This window comes from Crocodylus siamensis, chromosome 1 (assembly GCF_052110815.1).
Source record: "Crocodylus siamensis isolate JL-2025a chromosome 1, ASM5211081v1, whole genome shotgun sequence".
In the NCBI taxonomy this organism is placed as follows: Eukaryota; Metazoa; Chordata; order Crocodylia; family Crocodylidae; genus Crocodylus; species Crocodylus siamensis.
Window position 1 is genome coordinate 163,846,998 of NC_143395.1, and position 18,205 is coordinate 163,865,202.

Here is an 18,205-nt window from a genome sequence, read left to right on the forward strand (position 1 = left end):
ATGTTGATGAAGGGCAGTGCAATGCATGCCTCAATAGCTCTGTCAGGCTTGCAAAACAATTAAAAACTACCAAAAGGGAAAAGAGGTTTTTTATTAACTATATTTTCCAGAAAATAGGCTAGGAAGATGTTCTTTATTCAGTCCTATTTGAACTTTATGCTGGAGGGAATGACAGCAGCTCTGGGAAATGTGGTGCTTTTTTTCTCCCCACTGAACAGGTCTGGCCTCAGCAGAGTCAAGGCAAACTTTCTTCTTAGTCCTCTCTGGTTATGTTACTCTTGTGTAACAAAGTTGGCATGCATCCATTACAGTTAGTCCTTATATTGCTCTCCCACCACTGACACCAAAGTTTATCTCAGTGGCAGTGTGCCGATTCCGGTTTGCAGAGCCTTGCACAGTGGTGAACTTGGTAGTGTTTGTGTCTTGGGCAGCAGACTCATACCTGATAAACTTTGCCCTCGGGGGCACCGGAATGGAGGTAGGGGGGCTTGAAACGCTGGTCTCGTACAGCAGAACCAAGACAGGATGCTGCTGAGATGGGAGCTGTTGCCATCATCAGCTGGGTGACTTCTTCCCTGGCTCTGCAACTGCTGCAGTTCTGTATGGAGAATAAGGTGGTAGAAATGGGAGTTGGTTGTGAGAGGGGAATTTGCTCTCCAAAGTCCATGTGATCCCTGACTCTACTGACACTGCCTGCAAAGGTTCCAATAATGGAGGTGTCTGTGGTGACACAGCCACTCCATCCACTCACAACTTGTCTTGGAGCACCAGACTATCACAGTGTCTGCACCCCTTTCCATATTCATCAAAGCCCTGTTTTTCCTCTGGTTTTCTATTTCAGGTCTTACCGGGGTGCTTGGGGCCTTTGCTGAAATCAGTGGTAAAAAATTCTCTTTGATGCCACCAGGCCATTAGCCTGAATAAACAAGACACACAGGGGTCCCAGTCTTTTAAGGAGCAACAGGGTATGCAGCAGTGAAAAGATGTATATTATGTGCAGTAATGCACAGGATAGTTATTAAGGACAAGTTTAAGTAAGTAAGGAGCCTTTTCCCAGTGAAAGCAAATGGTGGAGGTTGCTGCTTAACAGGGAGCGCCTGTTGACTTAATGGAGATGCCCTTACTTAATGGTACAGGCAGTCCTCGGACTTATGACAATTGGTTCCTGAAAACTGCGTCTTAAGTCAAAACATTGTAACTCAGAACCTTTTTTCTCATAGGAAACAATGTTATAAATGGTGATTGGTTCCTGAACCAAGGCCCGATACCCTACTTTCACCAAAAATAACCTAGAATTTTGTACTCAATCAACTATAGATGAGTAATATAGCTACATTAATACATGTATACTGTAAATAACAATCATATTGATTTGGAAGGACTTCTCTGGGGTGACTTTGCTGGACTTTTTGAAGGACTCTTAGCTGGACCTTTTCAAGGGTTCTTGGCTAGAGTCTTCTCAGGAGTCTTGGCTGCAGGTTTTTCTGGAGTCTCGTTTGCTTTCTTAAAGGCAGTGTCCAAGGAAGTTTGGACAGATGTTCTCCAGGGAGATGGGCGATGCAGCGAACTTGTTTGCTGGCATGGCTTCGCATTGGATCACGCGTTGTAAAGTCGAAACTGATATCAGAAAGTTGAAACGGTGTCAATTTATAAAGGTTGTGAGTGCAAAATGTGACTCAAAACATTGTAAGTCAAGGACTGCCTGCGTGTGTGTCTCGTTCTCATGCTGGGTCAGACTGTCTGTCTGCTCCTGAGACAGTAGCTGTTGGTCCTTCCTTACCTATGGTACATCCCAGAAAGGGTTTGAACTGCTCCACTGTTTCCAGGTCCTGGCTGCTTTCAGACAACTTCCACACTATGGCTTCTGTGTCAGGCTCCCCATGGCTGTGTCCCATAGTCCCTTTCTCTGGGTCTACAGGCCATGGCCAGGGACGATGCAGTAGTGCAGCTGTACTTTGATTCCTGCTCCACCCAAACTTTAAACACAACTGCCTGGGAGAGTAAGCAGCATTTCTATTCAGGCACTGAGAGAGTCAATTGACTTCATGGCTCACTATCATCTCCCTGATTCCTGCTAAACTCTCTCCACTCCACAGATGTTAAATACCCTCTCTCCTTTTTAATGGTCTTGATATTCCACTATTCAAACTATCCTTTCTTCCACAATTCTGCACTCTGTTAGCCCTTCCTGGGAATGTCTCTCTTCTATTTCCCAGGTCTGAAGATTGTTTTTAGCTCAAGTGTGGTCATATTAACTCAAGTATAGAACTAGCTGACTGAAATATTTCAGACAAGGTCAAGATACTTAAGAAGGTTAGATTTTGTTTTATGAATCTGAATAAGACATGCACATTTAAGTATAATGACAGCAGGACTAATGACACAATATCTTTGGGCTATTTTAGTTTGTTTTGTTTTGTTTTTGTCTTTATATATAATCTAGCAAATTAGAGTATATTCCCATAGCTATTTTTGCTTTTGCTTTGATCGTAAATGGAATATTGTAACGCTAGCCCCCTTTCACAGCCTCCGATGAAGTGAGTTCAGGCTTCCAAAAGCTTATGCATCTCTGATTTAGACTGTAAGGGGCAAATCTACCCTGCCCTCTGCCCGATTTCAGACTAACACAGCTAACTACCTCATTCGAACAGTGCATCACCTGAGCAGGGTATCAAATAGAGAGAGTGATTTGAATACAAGGGTTCTGGTTTCTCTTTAACTGGAGAAATGTGTTGTGTTAGCACCCCCATTTTTTAAATCCTTGATCTGCCTGTGGTGATAGTGCCCCTGCCCAAAACCAAGAATCTCTGTAACAGTACAAGGCTTCAGGCCCACTGCTCTGGGATCTATTTAATTGGGACAAAATCCTGTCAGCCACAGGTTTGTGTAGGCTAGAATAGTCTCTGCCACTGTTGCTGTAGAGACACAGTGCAAGCTGACAGAAGGAGGTTCATTGCTAGTTTATTCACTTTTCTGAACAACTTAAAGTAGGCCAACAAAAGCTCTCTTCTGTCTACCTCACAATTTGGATGGCACAGCTATGTTGGCCAGGGGATGTGACTTTTCTTTTCCTTCTCCAGACTTCTTGTTGACATAGGTGTACCTGCAAAACTCTGCACAGCAGACCTGGCTTAAGTGGGCTCTGCTGCATCTTTAGGTGACGTACTGCTCAGATGAGATGGTTAGTCATGTCAGTCTGAAGACAGGCAGAGGGCAGGGTAGATTTCCACCTTATAGACTAACTAAATCAGAGATACATAAGCTTTTGGAAGCTTGAGCTCACTTCATCAGAGACATGTGAAAGGATATGCACAGAGCAGGCTATCAAACAGAGTGAGTGATTTGAATACAAAAGACAGGGATGAAAAGGAAGGATGGGGGCCATCCTGGGAGAGGCAAAAGAGTAATAAACCCATGGTGACAAAGCTATCGCCAAAGCTAATCCAGGCAATGGGATAAGACTCCATAGTCCCAGTTTAGACTACACTTCATGCAATTACAGTCTGTGGATGATTTCTTGTTCCAAAATTTTGCATACAAATCAGTTTTTAAAACTTTGTTGTTTAAGAACGGCTACTCTGAGGTCAGCAATGGATGTCCAGGGAGGTTTAAAGTGTTCTGCCACACGCTTGTGTTTTGTTCTGAAACAGATGTCAGGTCAGTGGTCATTCATTCTTACATATATGGATCCTCCCACCTGCCCAGTGTAGACAGCAGAGGGATCACGTAAGCAGCAGGTGATGGTGACACGGGTAGAGGTGAAAGAGAACAAACCTTGGATGTTCCAATATATGTCATTTGGTCCAGCGATGATGTGGCCTGTATTGATGTGGGGATAGAGTTGGCATCTGAGTCGATTAGAATTGCACAAGAAGCTCTTTAAGGGTTTCTCTCTCCAGCTTTGTTATTGCTCTTTACTATAGCTCTTATCCCTGGCAAAGCCAATGACCTGACCAGCTCACTCCTATTACGTTTTCCTTCACTGTGTTTCTCACGCATACATAGGTTAGTCCAATGAATTTCAGCTGGCAACACTTGTTTCCACAGTAACAGCAGTGCCTCAGCTATGGTTTAATTTCATTTCCAGATGGATCACTTAATGCAAGTCAATGCTTGACCTCCCCAGGAAGTGTGTCCTTCCAATAAACTCTTAGGATGCAGAACATAGTCCCTGCTTGATACTGTGGCCTGGAGGCCTCCATAAAATGAAGAAAAGGAGCAGAGCTTCCAAGAAGGAGTACACGGGACTTCTCCCACCACATGAACCCAGTGAGTTTAGTTAGCTCTTTTAAGTGTCTTTCCTCATGGCCCCACCTACTCTGAAATTACAGTTTAGTTAGGTGATCCAGTTAAACGTTGAATAGTGTAGACAAGACCTCTCTGTGTCCCTGCAAACTTTGACATTCAAGGGCGCCTGTACATGTGACAAGAATTGCCCATTTTTGCAGTTTAACTGGGTCATGCTGTACGCGTGCAAGGATTTTTTTGCGATTTAAATGGGTTTGTTACATTGAAAACTAAACCACCTCTGTGTGTAGTTTCATTTGCAATGTAACTATTTGTAACATTGCAACCTTTTGACAGCTCACCCCCACACCATGGGAGAGGTGGGTTGAAGGAAGAAGTGGCGAAGGGCCCGATCCTTTTTTTTTTTTTTGCAGAGCCTGCCCACATCTCCCACAGCTGAGGGGCCAGCTGCCAACCAGCCGAGTGGTCCTTGAGCTGCAGGGGGCCCTGGTCCTTCCCTCCACAGCAGCGGCGCCCCCCGGGGCCACCTGGGCAGTCTGCTAGCTCCAGCCTGGGATCAGGGAACAGCTGGATCAGGCCGGATGTTGTCTCCAAGCTGGGGCAGCACCCTCCCACTAGCCACCAGCAGCTTCCCCTGCCCCCTCTCCAGCTGTGGGAGATGTGGGCAGGCTCCACAGAAAAGAAAAAATGGATTGTGCCCCTTGTCATAATCATCACAATTAAAACCCACCTTTTCAGTTTGGGTGGCTACACCCTCATCACGTATACAAGTTCCCTTACAGCCTACCTGTTGTCGGCTTGCAGTTAGGACCCAATCCATGCCAGAGCTTTCAATCCTGTTGTAACAGGTCAAGGACAGCCAGGATGCTGAAAGATGCTGAGCAAAGGGCCAGGAAGCTGTTATCCTCCAAACAGATGTAGCATATGCCACAGCAATACAACTTTTCAGGAAGCCACCACAACCGCAGAGCCTCAAACCTGACCTAGAGCTATTACCTCTAAGGAAGAGAGGACAGCTTTCTGACCAGGACCCCTTCAGGCTTTCACCTCTCTTTGGAGATGAACAACATCTTTTATAATTGGTGCTAACTGTGCTGTTGTCTTTTATGACATGAACTCTTCCTTTGGGATATGGACAAACATTAAACTCTTTTGTATAGTCTTCAGATTATGGCAACTTCTGGTGGTCCTGAACACTAAGGACCTGCGATTTCTGTGCCACTTGATGCATAAATAGATGGCTTGTCATAAAGTAAGCCATAAAGATAATGGCTGTCTGAAAGCTTTCCCCTCAAGTGGAGAAATGAAGTGCCTTTGTCAGGTGGTATCTGCTAGGGCAATTCAGAGCTATCACTGTTCAGCAGATTCTGTATTATTTAATGGGATTAGGTCAAATCATCTTGGCTTGGGAATGGAGAAATACAAGATAACAAACTTCCACTAATTATTGACAACTGGTTCAGGTCCCTGACAGATTACATGTTTACACAGATATAATCAGTGTAACTTTACCTCATTCAGTTTAATATTACCCCTGAAAGAATCAGGGCTAAAATTAAACTGGTTTAAATTATGCTGATTTGGAGGTTATTAATTTTCAGCTTCTCCCAGGGCAGCTGTTTGCTTAAGGCAACTGGATTACTTATCTGTTCTGCTGACATTCAGTTGTGACATGCTATAATAGCACCTAATGCATTCAGCTGCTCTGGGGTTGCTGTTCATCTATCTGCTCTGGATCCCAGTGTAATTAACATTTGTGTACAAAACTGATAGAAACTACACTGGTATAAGTGTGCCATGTGTCCAGGCCTTGAGTTTATTATCAGGTGGTTCTTCTGGTGGGTTTCATTGTTTATGGCAGGGGTTGTCAACTGGGGATATGCATACCCCTGCGGGTACTTGGGAAGGTCCTAGGGGGTACGCACAGGTGGGCAGGGATGGAGCACTGCCACCCACCACCCTGTGGCTCCATGTCCCAGGAGCATGGCCCGGGAGAGAGGGGAGGGTAAGGGCAGCAGCACCCCTCTGCAGGCTACACAGGTGCCACCTGGCCAGCTGGATGTGAGGGAGCGGGGGAGCTTGCATATGGTGGCCACCACCACCACCCACCACCCCGTGCTGCTGCTGCTCCACATCTGGCCATGCACCACTACCCCCACCTCCTGCTCCATGTCCAGCTGCCGAGGGTACACTTATTAAAAAACGTTGAAAACCCCTGGCTTATGGTATTACCTCTGAATGTACTCTTTCTCTCAGGAACAAGAGGCTTACCATCCTATTTCCTGACACTGTTCGTATATACACATGCACCCTCAGGCTATGTCTCTGCAAGTACACTCAGAAAAGCTGAGGTGAACCAGCTAAAGTTGACATGTCATTGTTTTCAAGTTAAATTGTGTTAAATTCTCAGGCAGGTGCCTCCTTTCAATAGGATTAAACTACAGTGATGAATGGCTACGTTACGCTTGAACAACTGGGCTTCATATACTGATTAGAAGCCTCCTTACAAGCACTCTAGCTTATGTTCATTGTCTTCCCACTGTTAGGAAAATTCAGATGGATTCACTCTCAGTCCCCAAGGAGTTTTCAGGAGCTTCTGCAGGGAGGGTAGTCTCTGCCTTCTACTGAGGGGCTGCAGTACTAAGTCCTGCTTCATTTCAGAACTAATAAACATGCTTAGCTTTGTGTGTGGGTCATATTCTACTGTGACAATAATTGAGTGCCTGAAGGATTGTAGTGATAGCTCATTGACTTCCAGATGCTTCATTTCTGGGAAAGCCTGCTTGAGGTTATTTGTCAAGGCCTCCAGAGCTAAGTAGCATTGCTCATACTGTGCATTCTGCAGCAGAACAGCAGTGATTGTTTGAAACAGGTCTTGTTGTAAGAGTTGTTTTATGTAGTTGGGAACTGCTGCCCCATATGTCCTAGGCTAATTCAACACTGATTGTTAGGTTTGACCTTAAGGATGTCCTACAGCCTATACCTGTTGTCCATCAATGCTGTAAACCCCTAACCCAGACCCCCCTCAACAGCAGTTCAGTCTACCTTGGATGCTTTCATTAACTTTAGGGTCTGAGATCTATCCTGAGCCAGCCAGTTTCCTGTCATGTGGTCAGAACTTACCAAGGTATATTATATGGGGCTTGAGCATAGGAAGTCTGCCAGCAGCAATGCCACAATTCTCTCTGTGTTCTGCCCTTCTGCACCCTCCTCTCTATTTCTGTTGCTCCTTGCTAGAGACAGGCCCTGAAGGAGAGAGAAATAGTCCACGGACCAATTCCCAGCAGAGCTATCCTCAAGGAATAGGAAATATAGTATGGATGGAATGGGTGAAGGCCATAAGATAAAATATATCCAGGAAGATATATCCAGGAAGCTTTCATGGGTTAGGCTGGTTGAAGGCAACACTGGGCATGTCTACACGTGCTATTAATTCAAAGTAGGCTTACTGTGCAGTAAAAATATTGTGCAGTAAGCCTACTCAGGGAACACATCTACATCTGCTCCCTCTTGGGAGCAGATTTGCTCCTGCCTTCCTCTGCCCCACTGAAGAAGCCAGGGGGAGCTCCAGGCTCCCCCTGAGTGCTAGCGCAGGGGCTGGCAGGGAACATGGGGCCAGGAGACAGCTGTTTCCTCGTTCCATACACACTGGGGTGGGGGTCCTGATGTGCATGGGGTGGGAGAGCTGCTGCTGCAGAGCTCTCCCACCCTGGGGACAGGCCCCACGCTCAGTGGGGCTTCCCTGCTCAGCCCAGGGCTGGCCATGACCTGTTCTATTTTGGGGCAGGTCCCAGTCAGCCCTGGGCTGGGCAGGGATCTCTCCTGGGGCAGGGAGCTTCTGGCCCCGGCTCTGTGATTGGAGCAGAGGCTGGGAGATTGCTCCCTGCCCCTGGGAGCTGCCTGCTGCTGGAATGGGCTCCAAGCATGGAGCCTGGCTGGGACAATGTCCCCCTTCCCCAGCAACAGGCAGCTCCTGGCCCCCACTTTGATCACCAGGAGCTGCTGGCTGCCAGGTCAGGGGGACGTTGTCCTGGCCAGGCTCTGAGCTTGGAACCCACCCTGGGAGCAGGCAGTTCTCAGGGGCAGAGCGTAATCTCTGAGCCTCCACTCTGACCATGGAGCCAGGGCCAGGAGTTGCCTGCTGCTAGGGCAGGAGGACGTTGTTACAGCCCAGGCTTTGTAACCAGGCTGGAATCTCTCGTGAAGACAGGGTTCCTGTAGCCATTGGTATTTTCAATTGCATGTCATGCAAACATGCTAACAGCAGATCTAAGTGACACCATGTTAAAAATACCAATGGGTGCAGGACCCTTGCTTGTTCTGAGCTTCCTATCACTGGTGGAAATGCATATGTATTAGGGGGATTTTTTTTTCTTTTAGACCTGCTAGCGGAGACAATGGACGGGGCCTTGGATACTGAGCTGTGCTATGCAAATGTCAGTCTTCTAATGAACCTAGGCTTTTAATGAAGTGTTTTACAAACTAGGAGCTTAATATGCCTTTTGACACTCAACTGAATTCAGTTGCTAGAACAGGGGTAAAGCTGACTGGCTGGCTTTATGAGACACGTTGCCATATCAAAAAATATCTCTGCCTCTTGAGAAACCTGGATACCTAGGGACAGCTATAACCTCCACTGCAGTAGGTAAGACAGAGAGTGATATTATGCAGGAGGTGTGTTTTTATTCATATGATAATGTGAGTGTCTGACTTTGCTGTGCTGACAGCCTGGTAATTTGCAAGCTGCGGACTCTGTAGGGCTATTAAAATACATGAGGGAAGAGGCAGATGGGTTTTTGAGAGCACGGTTACACTAGCAAACACGGCTCATTCTCAGTCCATCTTTGCTGAACATGTCACTTCCCCAGCTGGCATGACCCGATGGAATATTCTCTACCAGCAATTACTCTCCTCTGAAGAATGTGCCCTATATGCAGATCTCTACCTGAATGGGAACTGGCGTTATGCAGCTTCATATACTGAGTAAAATGCAACGCGGATGAAAAGCAAACATCCATCCCTCCCTTCTGCTCACAGCTCTAACACATTCGTAGGGACAGAGTGGCTTGGGTTTTGCTAATGCTTGCTGCTGCTGCATAATTTACCAGCTCAGCCTGAAACTATCAGGGCCTCTGCCAAAAAGCATGAGTGATACCTCCCTTTCCTTTGAGTTGGGCATTCAAGTAAGGGCTGATGAGAGCGGATGCCTGCAAGAGGGGCTGATAACAATAGTACCCATTTCAGAAGTGTAGGAGGTTCTGGGGCATGTAATATTCTTGCAAGAAGGTGGGAAAAATGGCACCCTTGTATAGAGAGATTTGTGGTGACAATCACTAAAGAGAGGTCTCTGGTACACAATCACAGAAGAAAGGGCAGTGCAAGTAACAGCTGAGGCTCACATTATTAAATGAGATTCTTACTGTGCTTTTGATAGGCTTGTTACCTAATTCTAGTTTGCTGCTAGAATTCCCTGTTATTCTGTTTCTAACAATGCTATTTTAAATTTCTATCAGCAAGCTGGAGGGAAGAAGGCAAGTGTGCCTGTCATTCTCTCCTTGTGATGAAGCATTGTTGTTTCACAGCTTGAGTTTATTTTCATTTGTTGCCTGAGCTGTTGTTGCATTTAAATCAGCTAATTTGTTGTGTTCCAACCCCATAGTCCCAGAAGCTGGCACAAAAGATAAGGAGTAGTTTCCACTTATATATAGAAAATCATAGGGGTTAGGGTCACAAGCCAACAAATCAAAGGGAGGGAACAGGTAAAAAGTAAAGAAACATCAACACTGTGGTAACACACTCAGCACCTTAATAATCGCCCCTCTGCCCCACCCCCCACAGGTGTCCCCAAATAAGCCTTTAGTCCTTAGACCACTCAAACAGCAGCTTGCAGCTGCTACTAATGCTGAGTCCTGCTCCCTGGGTTATACACGTGCTTTGGGGTGGGGGGGGGGTGCTTTACTTAGAGCGACTCTGAGAGCCACTCTAATTTAAGCACTGCAGCATCCCATGTATTCAGCATCCCGTTCTTCAAAATGGCTGCGGAGGCACTTAACTAAGCCTCATTCAATGAACTTTAGTTAAAGGGCCCTCACTGCCATTTTGAAATGTAAGGTTGCTGAATACATGTGACGCAGAGGCTGCTGGAGCGTGCTAATCAGCACACTCCAGCAGACTCACAGCAGACTTGATTCACTGCGTCTGCTCCAGTGTGTGTTAATTAGCATGTGTCGGAGCAGAGGGCCATCATGTGTATAAGTACCTTTTCAGTCCACAGTCTTGGGTGCCCAAGGCAGGGAGATCTCCAGCTCCACTGTGCACTCCTCTGTGCAGGGCTGGCCAGGTTCCCCTGGCATGCTGTTCTCTCTTCCCCCTACTCTAGCTGCAAGTTTGCTTTCTCTTGCCACCCAGCACCTGGGGGTTTCTGGGAGTTGCAGGCCAAATTAATAGTCACCACAGCTCTATAGGTTGCCCCCTGGCTCCTCCTGCTGTTACACACATTACCTTCACATTTCAATTGTTATAAATAAGCCTTGTATTCATCTAAGGCAGTGGTCACTAATGAGTGGGTCTCACTACACCGGTAGATCTCAGAACCTCTTGTGGTAGATCTTAGGGTCTCTTGGAGTCGGTTTGAGGCTGGGGTGGGGGGCTGAGTGCCTGCGTGCATGCACATGCGCGACCCAGCCCAGCAGGTCAGTCTGTGGGGAAGGGAAGGGGGCTAGATCGAGGCCCCCGCAGTGAGGGACAGTGCTGCAGAGGCAGGAGCAGAGGTAAGTTGAGTGGGGCCCTGGCCAGGTGGGACTTAACTGCTGAGGAGGTGTGCCCCCAAATAATTTTTTCTCCCTCTGCCTCGATCTTCCCCCTCCCCTTTCCTCCCCACAGTTACTTGCTGGGCGGGGCGGGGAGAAGGCGACAGGGTGGTGGTGGTGCACGGTAGATCTTGGGTTGCTTTTAAATGCCAAAGGTGATCTCCTACTTAAAAAGGTTGGAGACCACTGATCTACAGTTTTGTCCAGTCATAAGGAAGCCATAGAACAGGGGTAGGCAACCCCTGGCATGTGTGCCAGAACATGGCACGCAAGCACATTTTACATGGCATGCATGCCTCAGGGAAGGGGCCAGGGCTGCACTGCCACAACAAAGATGGCCCCTTGTGGCTCCCTGCCATCTGGTCCAGTATGCCAACATCTTACAAGTTGAGGTTGCAGGTGTTTTGGGCACTCTCCCCTAAAACGTTGCTGACCCCTGCCATAGAAACTTTACAAACTGCATAGAGATTGCTTTACCGCCACTACAGTGTGGATACTTCTGGGGTGAAGCACAGCAGTTAGCAGTCTATAGCATCAGTACACAGTAGGTTATATCAGGAAGTGAATAGCTTTTCTAGTTAGTCTGTAGGGGCACTCTAGCTGGTCAAAATGCTGTTATCCTACAATTTGGAAGCAGGATGCTGGATCTAATGCCCTAAGAAAAAAAGCTCTTCAGTGGTAGTCTTATCTGAAAAACACCACTCCAAACTGTGGTGTACTGATGCCTTAGTAAAACACTAAGGGAAGAGCATTATCTATGGAACTGCCAGCATAATTTCCTACAGCAACTCCAGTGTCTCTCATCCAAGTACCCATTCGACTGGATGTTGTAGAGCTTCAGAACGTTCCCCAGATGACAGACGGGTGCTATGGCTGGTTTTTAAGAGTGCGCAGACACACTGTGTGATGGGATACCAAATCAGCCAAGGCCACAAGGGTACAAACTCCTTGTGAGGTGAGATAATAACAGGACAGCTAATTCTGAGGATAAAAAAACCCAACTTTAATAATTAGGAAAAACACTACAATGGAACTAGGAAAGACAGATTATAACCTAAAGGTTTAAAACATGTTGTCTCCAAACACTTTTCACTTTCACACTCGGCCAAGGCTTATTTTGCAGTCCATAGCTGGTCCCAGTAGCAGGCAGGAATTATCACTGTCTCTGCAGTCAGCTCTTCCTCATCCTCACAGGTCTTGGCTTCTCTGCTGGCCTCAGCATGTTGCTTTCCCCTGTGGCTCCAGCCTTTTCAGTTGCTGTCCCCCCGTAGCAGACTCCCTCCATCTCCTTGCTCTGAGGTTTCACACCCATGCACTTCCGTGGACGCCAACACGCTGCCGGCTGGCAGGCACTGACACAGTTGTGTGCACACTCCAGCTCCCCGGCTCATGTCTCCTTTCCCCTCTACAGCTTCTAGAGCCAGCTAGAGTTATCAGCAGGGATCCTGGTTTTCTCTGGCAAAAAAAATGGTGAATTCTCTGATAAAACCCCCCACATCCACAATTAAAATGAAATGCCACTATATATAGGTATCAATTGAACACAATATTTTATTGATATATTTAAAATTTTAAAGCATTTGGAAGCCTGCCGGTGCCTCAGTCACCGTCATAAAATAGATTTTAAATACATATATATTTTGGTATTTGATCTGGGGTTTTTTTATCATGGAAAATCAGAGCTCCTCCTGCCCCCTTAGCTCACAAAATACAGGTCAAGGCTCCTCGCTCCCAAGCTCTGGGCCCCCAGCTCTGCTGGTGCCCCTCACTCCTCCCCACAGCCTCCCCAGTGCCCCTCACTCCCCCACAAGCCTCCAGCCCTGCTGGTGCCCCTCACTTCCCACCCCCCCACAGTCGCCTGGTCCTGCTGGTGCCCCTTGCCCCCCACCCACAGCCCCGTGCCCCCCCCCGCCCTGCTGGAGGGGGCCCCCAGCTGCCAGGGCTACAGGGCCAGGGACCCGGGTCTGCAGGTCCCTGCCCCTTGCTGCAGTGCCTGATCCCCGGCTGCTGCCCACGGGATGCAGGGCCTGCTGCAGTGGAGCAGAGTGTGGACCCCGGCTCCCCCTCCATGCAACCACATCATCATCACATACTGCTTCACTTCTGAGCCCAGGAAGAGTAGACAAATCCTAGGTGTAGTCGACTATCACACTCTGCTTGTGGGTACCCCCTCAGGCAATTCCTCCGTGTCTAGTTCTGCAGGTAAGATTTAGGCAGGTGGATTGTGATTACCTATTTGAGCTAGCTGGAAAATTGCTCAGGGTTTTTTCGCCTTTGTTTTGTAAAACACATAAGCGTTTACGCCGGAAGTTTTAAAGAACATTTTTGGCAACACCCCCACCATTTTACTTCAGGCCTGACACTGTCATGTTTCATGGGAGCTGTACAGTAGATATTTCAAGGCTGACATTCTCCCTGATGGGCCAGCCTTCCCAACTGGACTACATTTCCTATGTTCACCCTGTCTCCTCTCTAGCTGGAGCACCACAGTGCTTACTGCGTGGATACCTTTCAGAACGCTATGTATAAGTTGTTGCACTGGCCCAGGGGTTGCAGGAGGGAACAGCAGATCAGGAGGCTAAGAAGGCTCTCTGAATGAGCAAACTTTATTGTTTTATAAGTTTAACTCCTTTTGAGAATAACATGTGGTACCAGGAATGGAGTGTGAAGAAAGACAGAAAAATGGAGCATCTCCGAATTCCAGAGGAGTTAAAGCTGGCCAGCAATGCAGCAGAAAACTGGAAGAAATTTATGCAGCACTTCACCATATATACAGTAGCCAGTGGAGCTACAGAGAAGGAAGATTCACCGAAGTAGCTATTTTTTTTAAATACAGCAAGCCCAGAAACTCTGTCTCTTTATAATAGCCTACAACTGTCAGAAGCTGAACAGAAAAGCTATGGCACAGAAGTAGAGACATCTGAACAAGGAAACCAAACAAAAACTGAACCAATAAGGACCGAGAATGCAGAGAAACTGAGAAGATCACTTAGAGCTAAAATGTCAACGTGAGGACTAATAGAGACCTGTTAAAATGTGTTTTAACAATGGGTTGAACTAAACTTCCAATGTTAGTATTACATGGGGATATGTTAATTGTAAAGGGGGGAGATGTGCAGATACCTTTAAGAGTGTTAGGTATAAGTTGTTACATTGGCCCCAGGAACGGGGGAGGGAACAGCAGTTCAGTAGGCTAAGAAAGTTCTCTGAATAAATGAGCATTATCATTTTATAAGTTTAACTTCTTGGTCTTTTGAGAATAACATACTTATTGAAGACAACACCTTCATTCCTGCAAGGCCAGCCAGCCATGGTTATAGGCCACAGTGCTCAGGGCCTTGGTTTTACATCTTGGCATGTCAGGAAATGTTGTTAGCAAAAATATTTCTAAGCTTCATAGGGATCAGAGATTTTTTTTCCCTTCTCTCTAAATCCCATAAAATGAAAAGTGCTTACCTTCAAAAGGAAAGGCAGCAAGTGCATGGCACGTTTTCTACTTTCAGATAAAAGCTTTCTTAATTTAAGAGCTCTTTAAGGTTCAGGACTGTATCTTTCTAAGTCTATTCAGAGTGTAGCACAGTGGAACTGGGAGCTTCTAGATGTTGTGATGATGATGAAGATAAAAATAAAGGGCCATATTCTGCCTTTACTCTGGCACCTTTCCTTCTGTCTGGAGCCTTATTCTGTAAGCAGCACCATTGGTGTTAACGGGGTTACTTGAGAACTCTTCAACACCATTTGGTCATAAGAAAGCAAGGTTATAAAATACAGATAACCAGCAACAGACAGTAGAAGAGGAGAAATGAATTCAAAACGGTATTTCAGAGACTAAAAGATTTTCCCCAGATTGTCCTAAGCAGACAGTAATTACTGACTTGGATAGTAGATTTCTGCTACAGAAGGGAAGCTGCTTATTATGATGTACTATAAACTACAATAATCCAACCTGCAACATTCACTGCATGTGCCAGGCAAGCTAAGCTGTCCTTGTGCAGACAGAGATGGATAGATGCAAGATAAATGTCCATCATTTTCCAGGCAGAATGCAAATCAGTAGGCTTCTGGTGATAACTTGCTCGGTGAAGACACCTCTCAGTTTTAATCCTTCTAGCCTCTTCATGTACCTTTGCGATGTGACTGACTGAGGAAGCTCTGCCCTTCAGATGAACCATGGATGAGGCTTTTTTTACGATAGAGAGAAAAATAAAGCTTGAAACAATGAAAATAAAGCTCTAGTGGCTGCTGGTGGGCCTGAGGGGCAAAGTTTGGATTTGGATAAAACCTAGCCCAAATCATATGGGTTTCTGGTGTTGCTATTCAGAATTGAACTGGAAAATTGAAATCTAAGCATAAAGTAGGAGTGGTGGAAATAATGTTTATGTGACAGGCTGAAGACTCACTTACCACCATGCCAGTGTCCATGTGGCCAGTCTGAGGGCAAGCTAGATGGCCCCATGGAGCTGCAGGATGGTCTGGTGCCAAAAGGCTCTGGGCTTAAAGGAAGAGAGAAGAGGGAGCACTGGCAACAGAGCTGAATGCTTTCCCCACAGCCAGAAGGGACCCAGCACATGTGTTCTGGTCCAGTGCACCTGAAGAAACAGTGCATGTCCATAGTGCCACTGGGGTGCCTGGGAAGTGCCTAGATGTGCGCTGTGGGGGAGGAGTGGAGCCGGTGGCCCCCAAAACCCCTCTATCCGGTGCTAACAAACCTATTTTATGCCCCTCGGCGCAAAATGCCAGGGCAGGGACGCTCACTGTACACAGGTACGCCCAGCAGAAAGGTAATGAGGCTGTTCAGCCCAATATAAAAGAAATGCCGCCGCCAGCTCGAGAGGAGGAACCGGAAGCGACTGGCAAGGGGGCGGATGCCGACGGGAGCGCTCAGGTGCGGACGCAAGTAGCCCAGCAGCGCGGGAGGGCCTTTTGGTGTAAGGGTAAACCCCAACGGGTTTTGGGATCCAGGAAGGAACCGACCCAGCTCGGACACTGACTGTTTGAGTCAGCTGGAACGGCTCGACCCGGCAGGAGCCGGCAGACCGTATTTTCTCTAATAGAAGGGCACTCACAGAGGGTAAAGGTGCCTTGACTGAGATAGAGAAGGGCAAGTGGACCCTGTAAGCCCCTAGAGCGAGCGGAGGAGTTAAACGGAAGCTCGGAAGAGGGTGATAGCCCCACAGCGGACAGGGAAAGACCGTGGAGGCACGCGAAAGGCCCAGGCGGTCTCCAAGCCCCGGGGAATCCCTGGCTGTTAGTATTAAGTTGTTTTCTCATATTTCAGTTTACGGACCCCGGGCCGGATACCCTGATAAGGGGGGCTGACTAGATTGTTGCTCACTCTGTGGAGGTACGGGCGAGGGTGTAGGGGCAGAGGAGCCCTCAACGACGTGGGACCAGAGGACCCAGGAGTCTCACCTTCGGACTGACACGCACCGGATTGTCAACACTGAACCAGGAGATCATTAAAGTCGTGGCAGGCGGTCCGGAAGCATTCAGCCTACAAAGGAGCGCCTCCTGGTGGATTACCCAGAGGACGGTCCCCATGCGGGGAGGCGGAGGTTACAGCAAGAAGTAACTGTCACTGCCCGCCCCCGACTGCGCCCCATTGCTAGCAGAGAAAAAGGGAAAGTCTGGCAGCCCTTGATACAGCAGCAGATGCCAGCTGGATTGCTGCAGCGGGCAGATCAAGTGGCCACGACCCAGCACTGCTTCTGGCACCCATGACAGGAGCCCACAGGTCAGCTGTGGCTGGGGAAGGGTGGCACAGAAGTGTCTTGAGGGGAGAACCTGGCATGGGACCCTACTAGCTGCACACCCCCCCATTGAGCCTCCATGGAACCAGAGTACCCCAGCAGGGGACTCTTGGGACCTTGAGCAGCATGTGGGCACAAGGGGACATGCTCTGTAACATTATAGCACCTGGCTGGGTGGAATTCAGTCCTGGATGCATGCTCAACAAAAGGGGCATCCTTGACTTGAGAACCTGTGGGAGAAGGGTTCACTGTGTACCAACGTACCCCACATGAAGAAGGAAAGCACTCATCATGGGGGGATCATTGCCCTGCCTACCACACAATCCAAGCTATTTTAGTTGAATTATCATTATGTTGTAATTTTTACAAGCCTACAGGGCTGCAGCCAGACTTCCTACAGCCATCCTTGTCACCAGGCCTCAAAACAGGAGGAGAGAGCCCCCATTATAACATCTGATCATCATCAAGGCTGATCCAAAACACTTGAGTACAAAGGAGTGGGGTGTAGGGGAGGAGGAACCCCACAGAAGATGTGCCAGCAGAGTCATCTGGGATCCCAGGGAAATCACTGAACATCACGTCCAGAGGTAAAATCCAACTCCACAACAGGTTGTGGTGGGCGAACAGACCTCTGTGCAACATAGCTAAGGAGGTGGGGCATGCCCATTAGCTGATGTGGTGCTCATGAGCCTGTCAAATATCAGTTCTTAGAGAAAACACCTTGTATCCAACAATATTGAAGCACTTCAGAAACACTAATTAAACATGCCTCAAAATACTCTTGCGAGGTGGGGCAGCATGATGCCCATACTGTAAGTTGGATAAACAGACCCAGTAACATTACTTGATTTGCTCCAAGTTACTCAGTAGGTCAGTGACAGAGTTGGGGAGTCCTAATTCCTAGGTTTCCCACTCTAACTGCTAAACTAAACAAGTTCCCTGCTCCTAATACAGAGCTTCCTGGAATTGTTTGATCATTATTTTTTATCATGATAGTATCTAGAAACTGCAGTTGGGGATCTGAATCTCATCATGTTGAGTGTATGTAGACACAGAAGAAAATGATGCTCCAAGAAGCTCATGATGATATTACAGGGAGCATCTACATGAGGCACTTCATGCACAGAAGACTAATTCTACTGCACATTAGTGTGGCTGTCTAAAACCTTGATAATGTGCTAATGTGCAGGAGACAGTCTAACTATTAGTAGTACCTATTATTATTACAGGTACTAAACTGAATGCACTGTAATTACTGCGCATTAATGAAAATGTAGACCCACCCACAGAGAGGTTACTAAAGGGCTGAAAAAAGACTCTTCTAGGGAACTTTGATACGTTATTCAATGTAATGAGCAGCTAGCAGAGCACTTCCAGGATAGGCTGTAGCCTATCTCT

The 18,205-nt window shown here is 47.3% G+C and overlaps 1 protein-coding gene across 2 annotated transcripts in view; it reads right to left on the reverse strand.

Annotated features, from left to right (window-relative positions):
- Positions 1 to 180: 180 nt before the first annotated feature.
- The window catches only part of STUM (stum, mechanosensory transduction mediator homolog), a 136,522-nt gene continuing 118,497 nt past the window's right edge, over positions 181 to 18,205 (reverse strand). Inside the window, exon 3 of one of the 2 annotated variants that reach the window (XM_090047584.1) lies at positions 181 to 598. In XM_090047584.1, the coding sequence (XP_089903710.1) occupies positions 351 to 598 (248 nt within the window). In that variant the 3' untranslated portion in view covers positions 181 to 350. Of the gene's footprint in view, positions 599 to 12,092; positions 12,513 to 18,205 lie in introns of those variants that run through there. The other variant, XM_090047603.1, reaches the window with a different exon arrangement.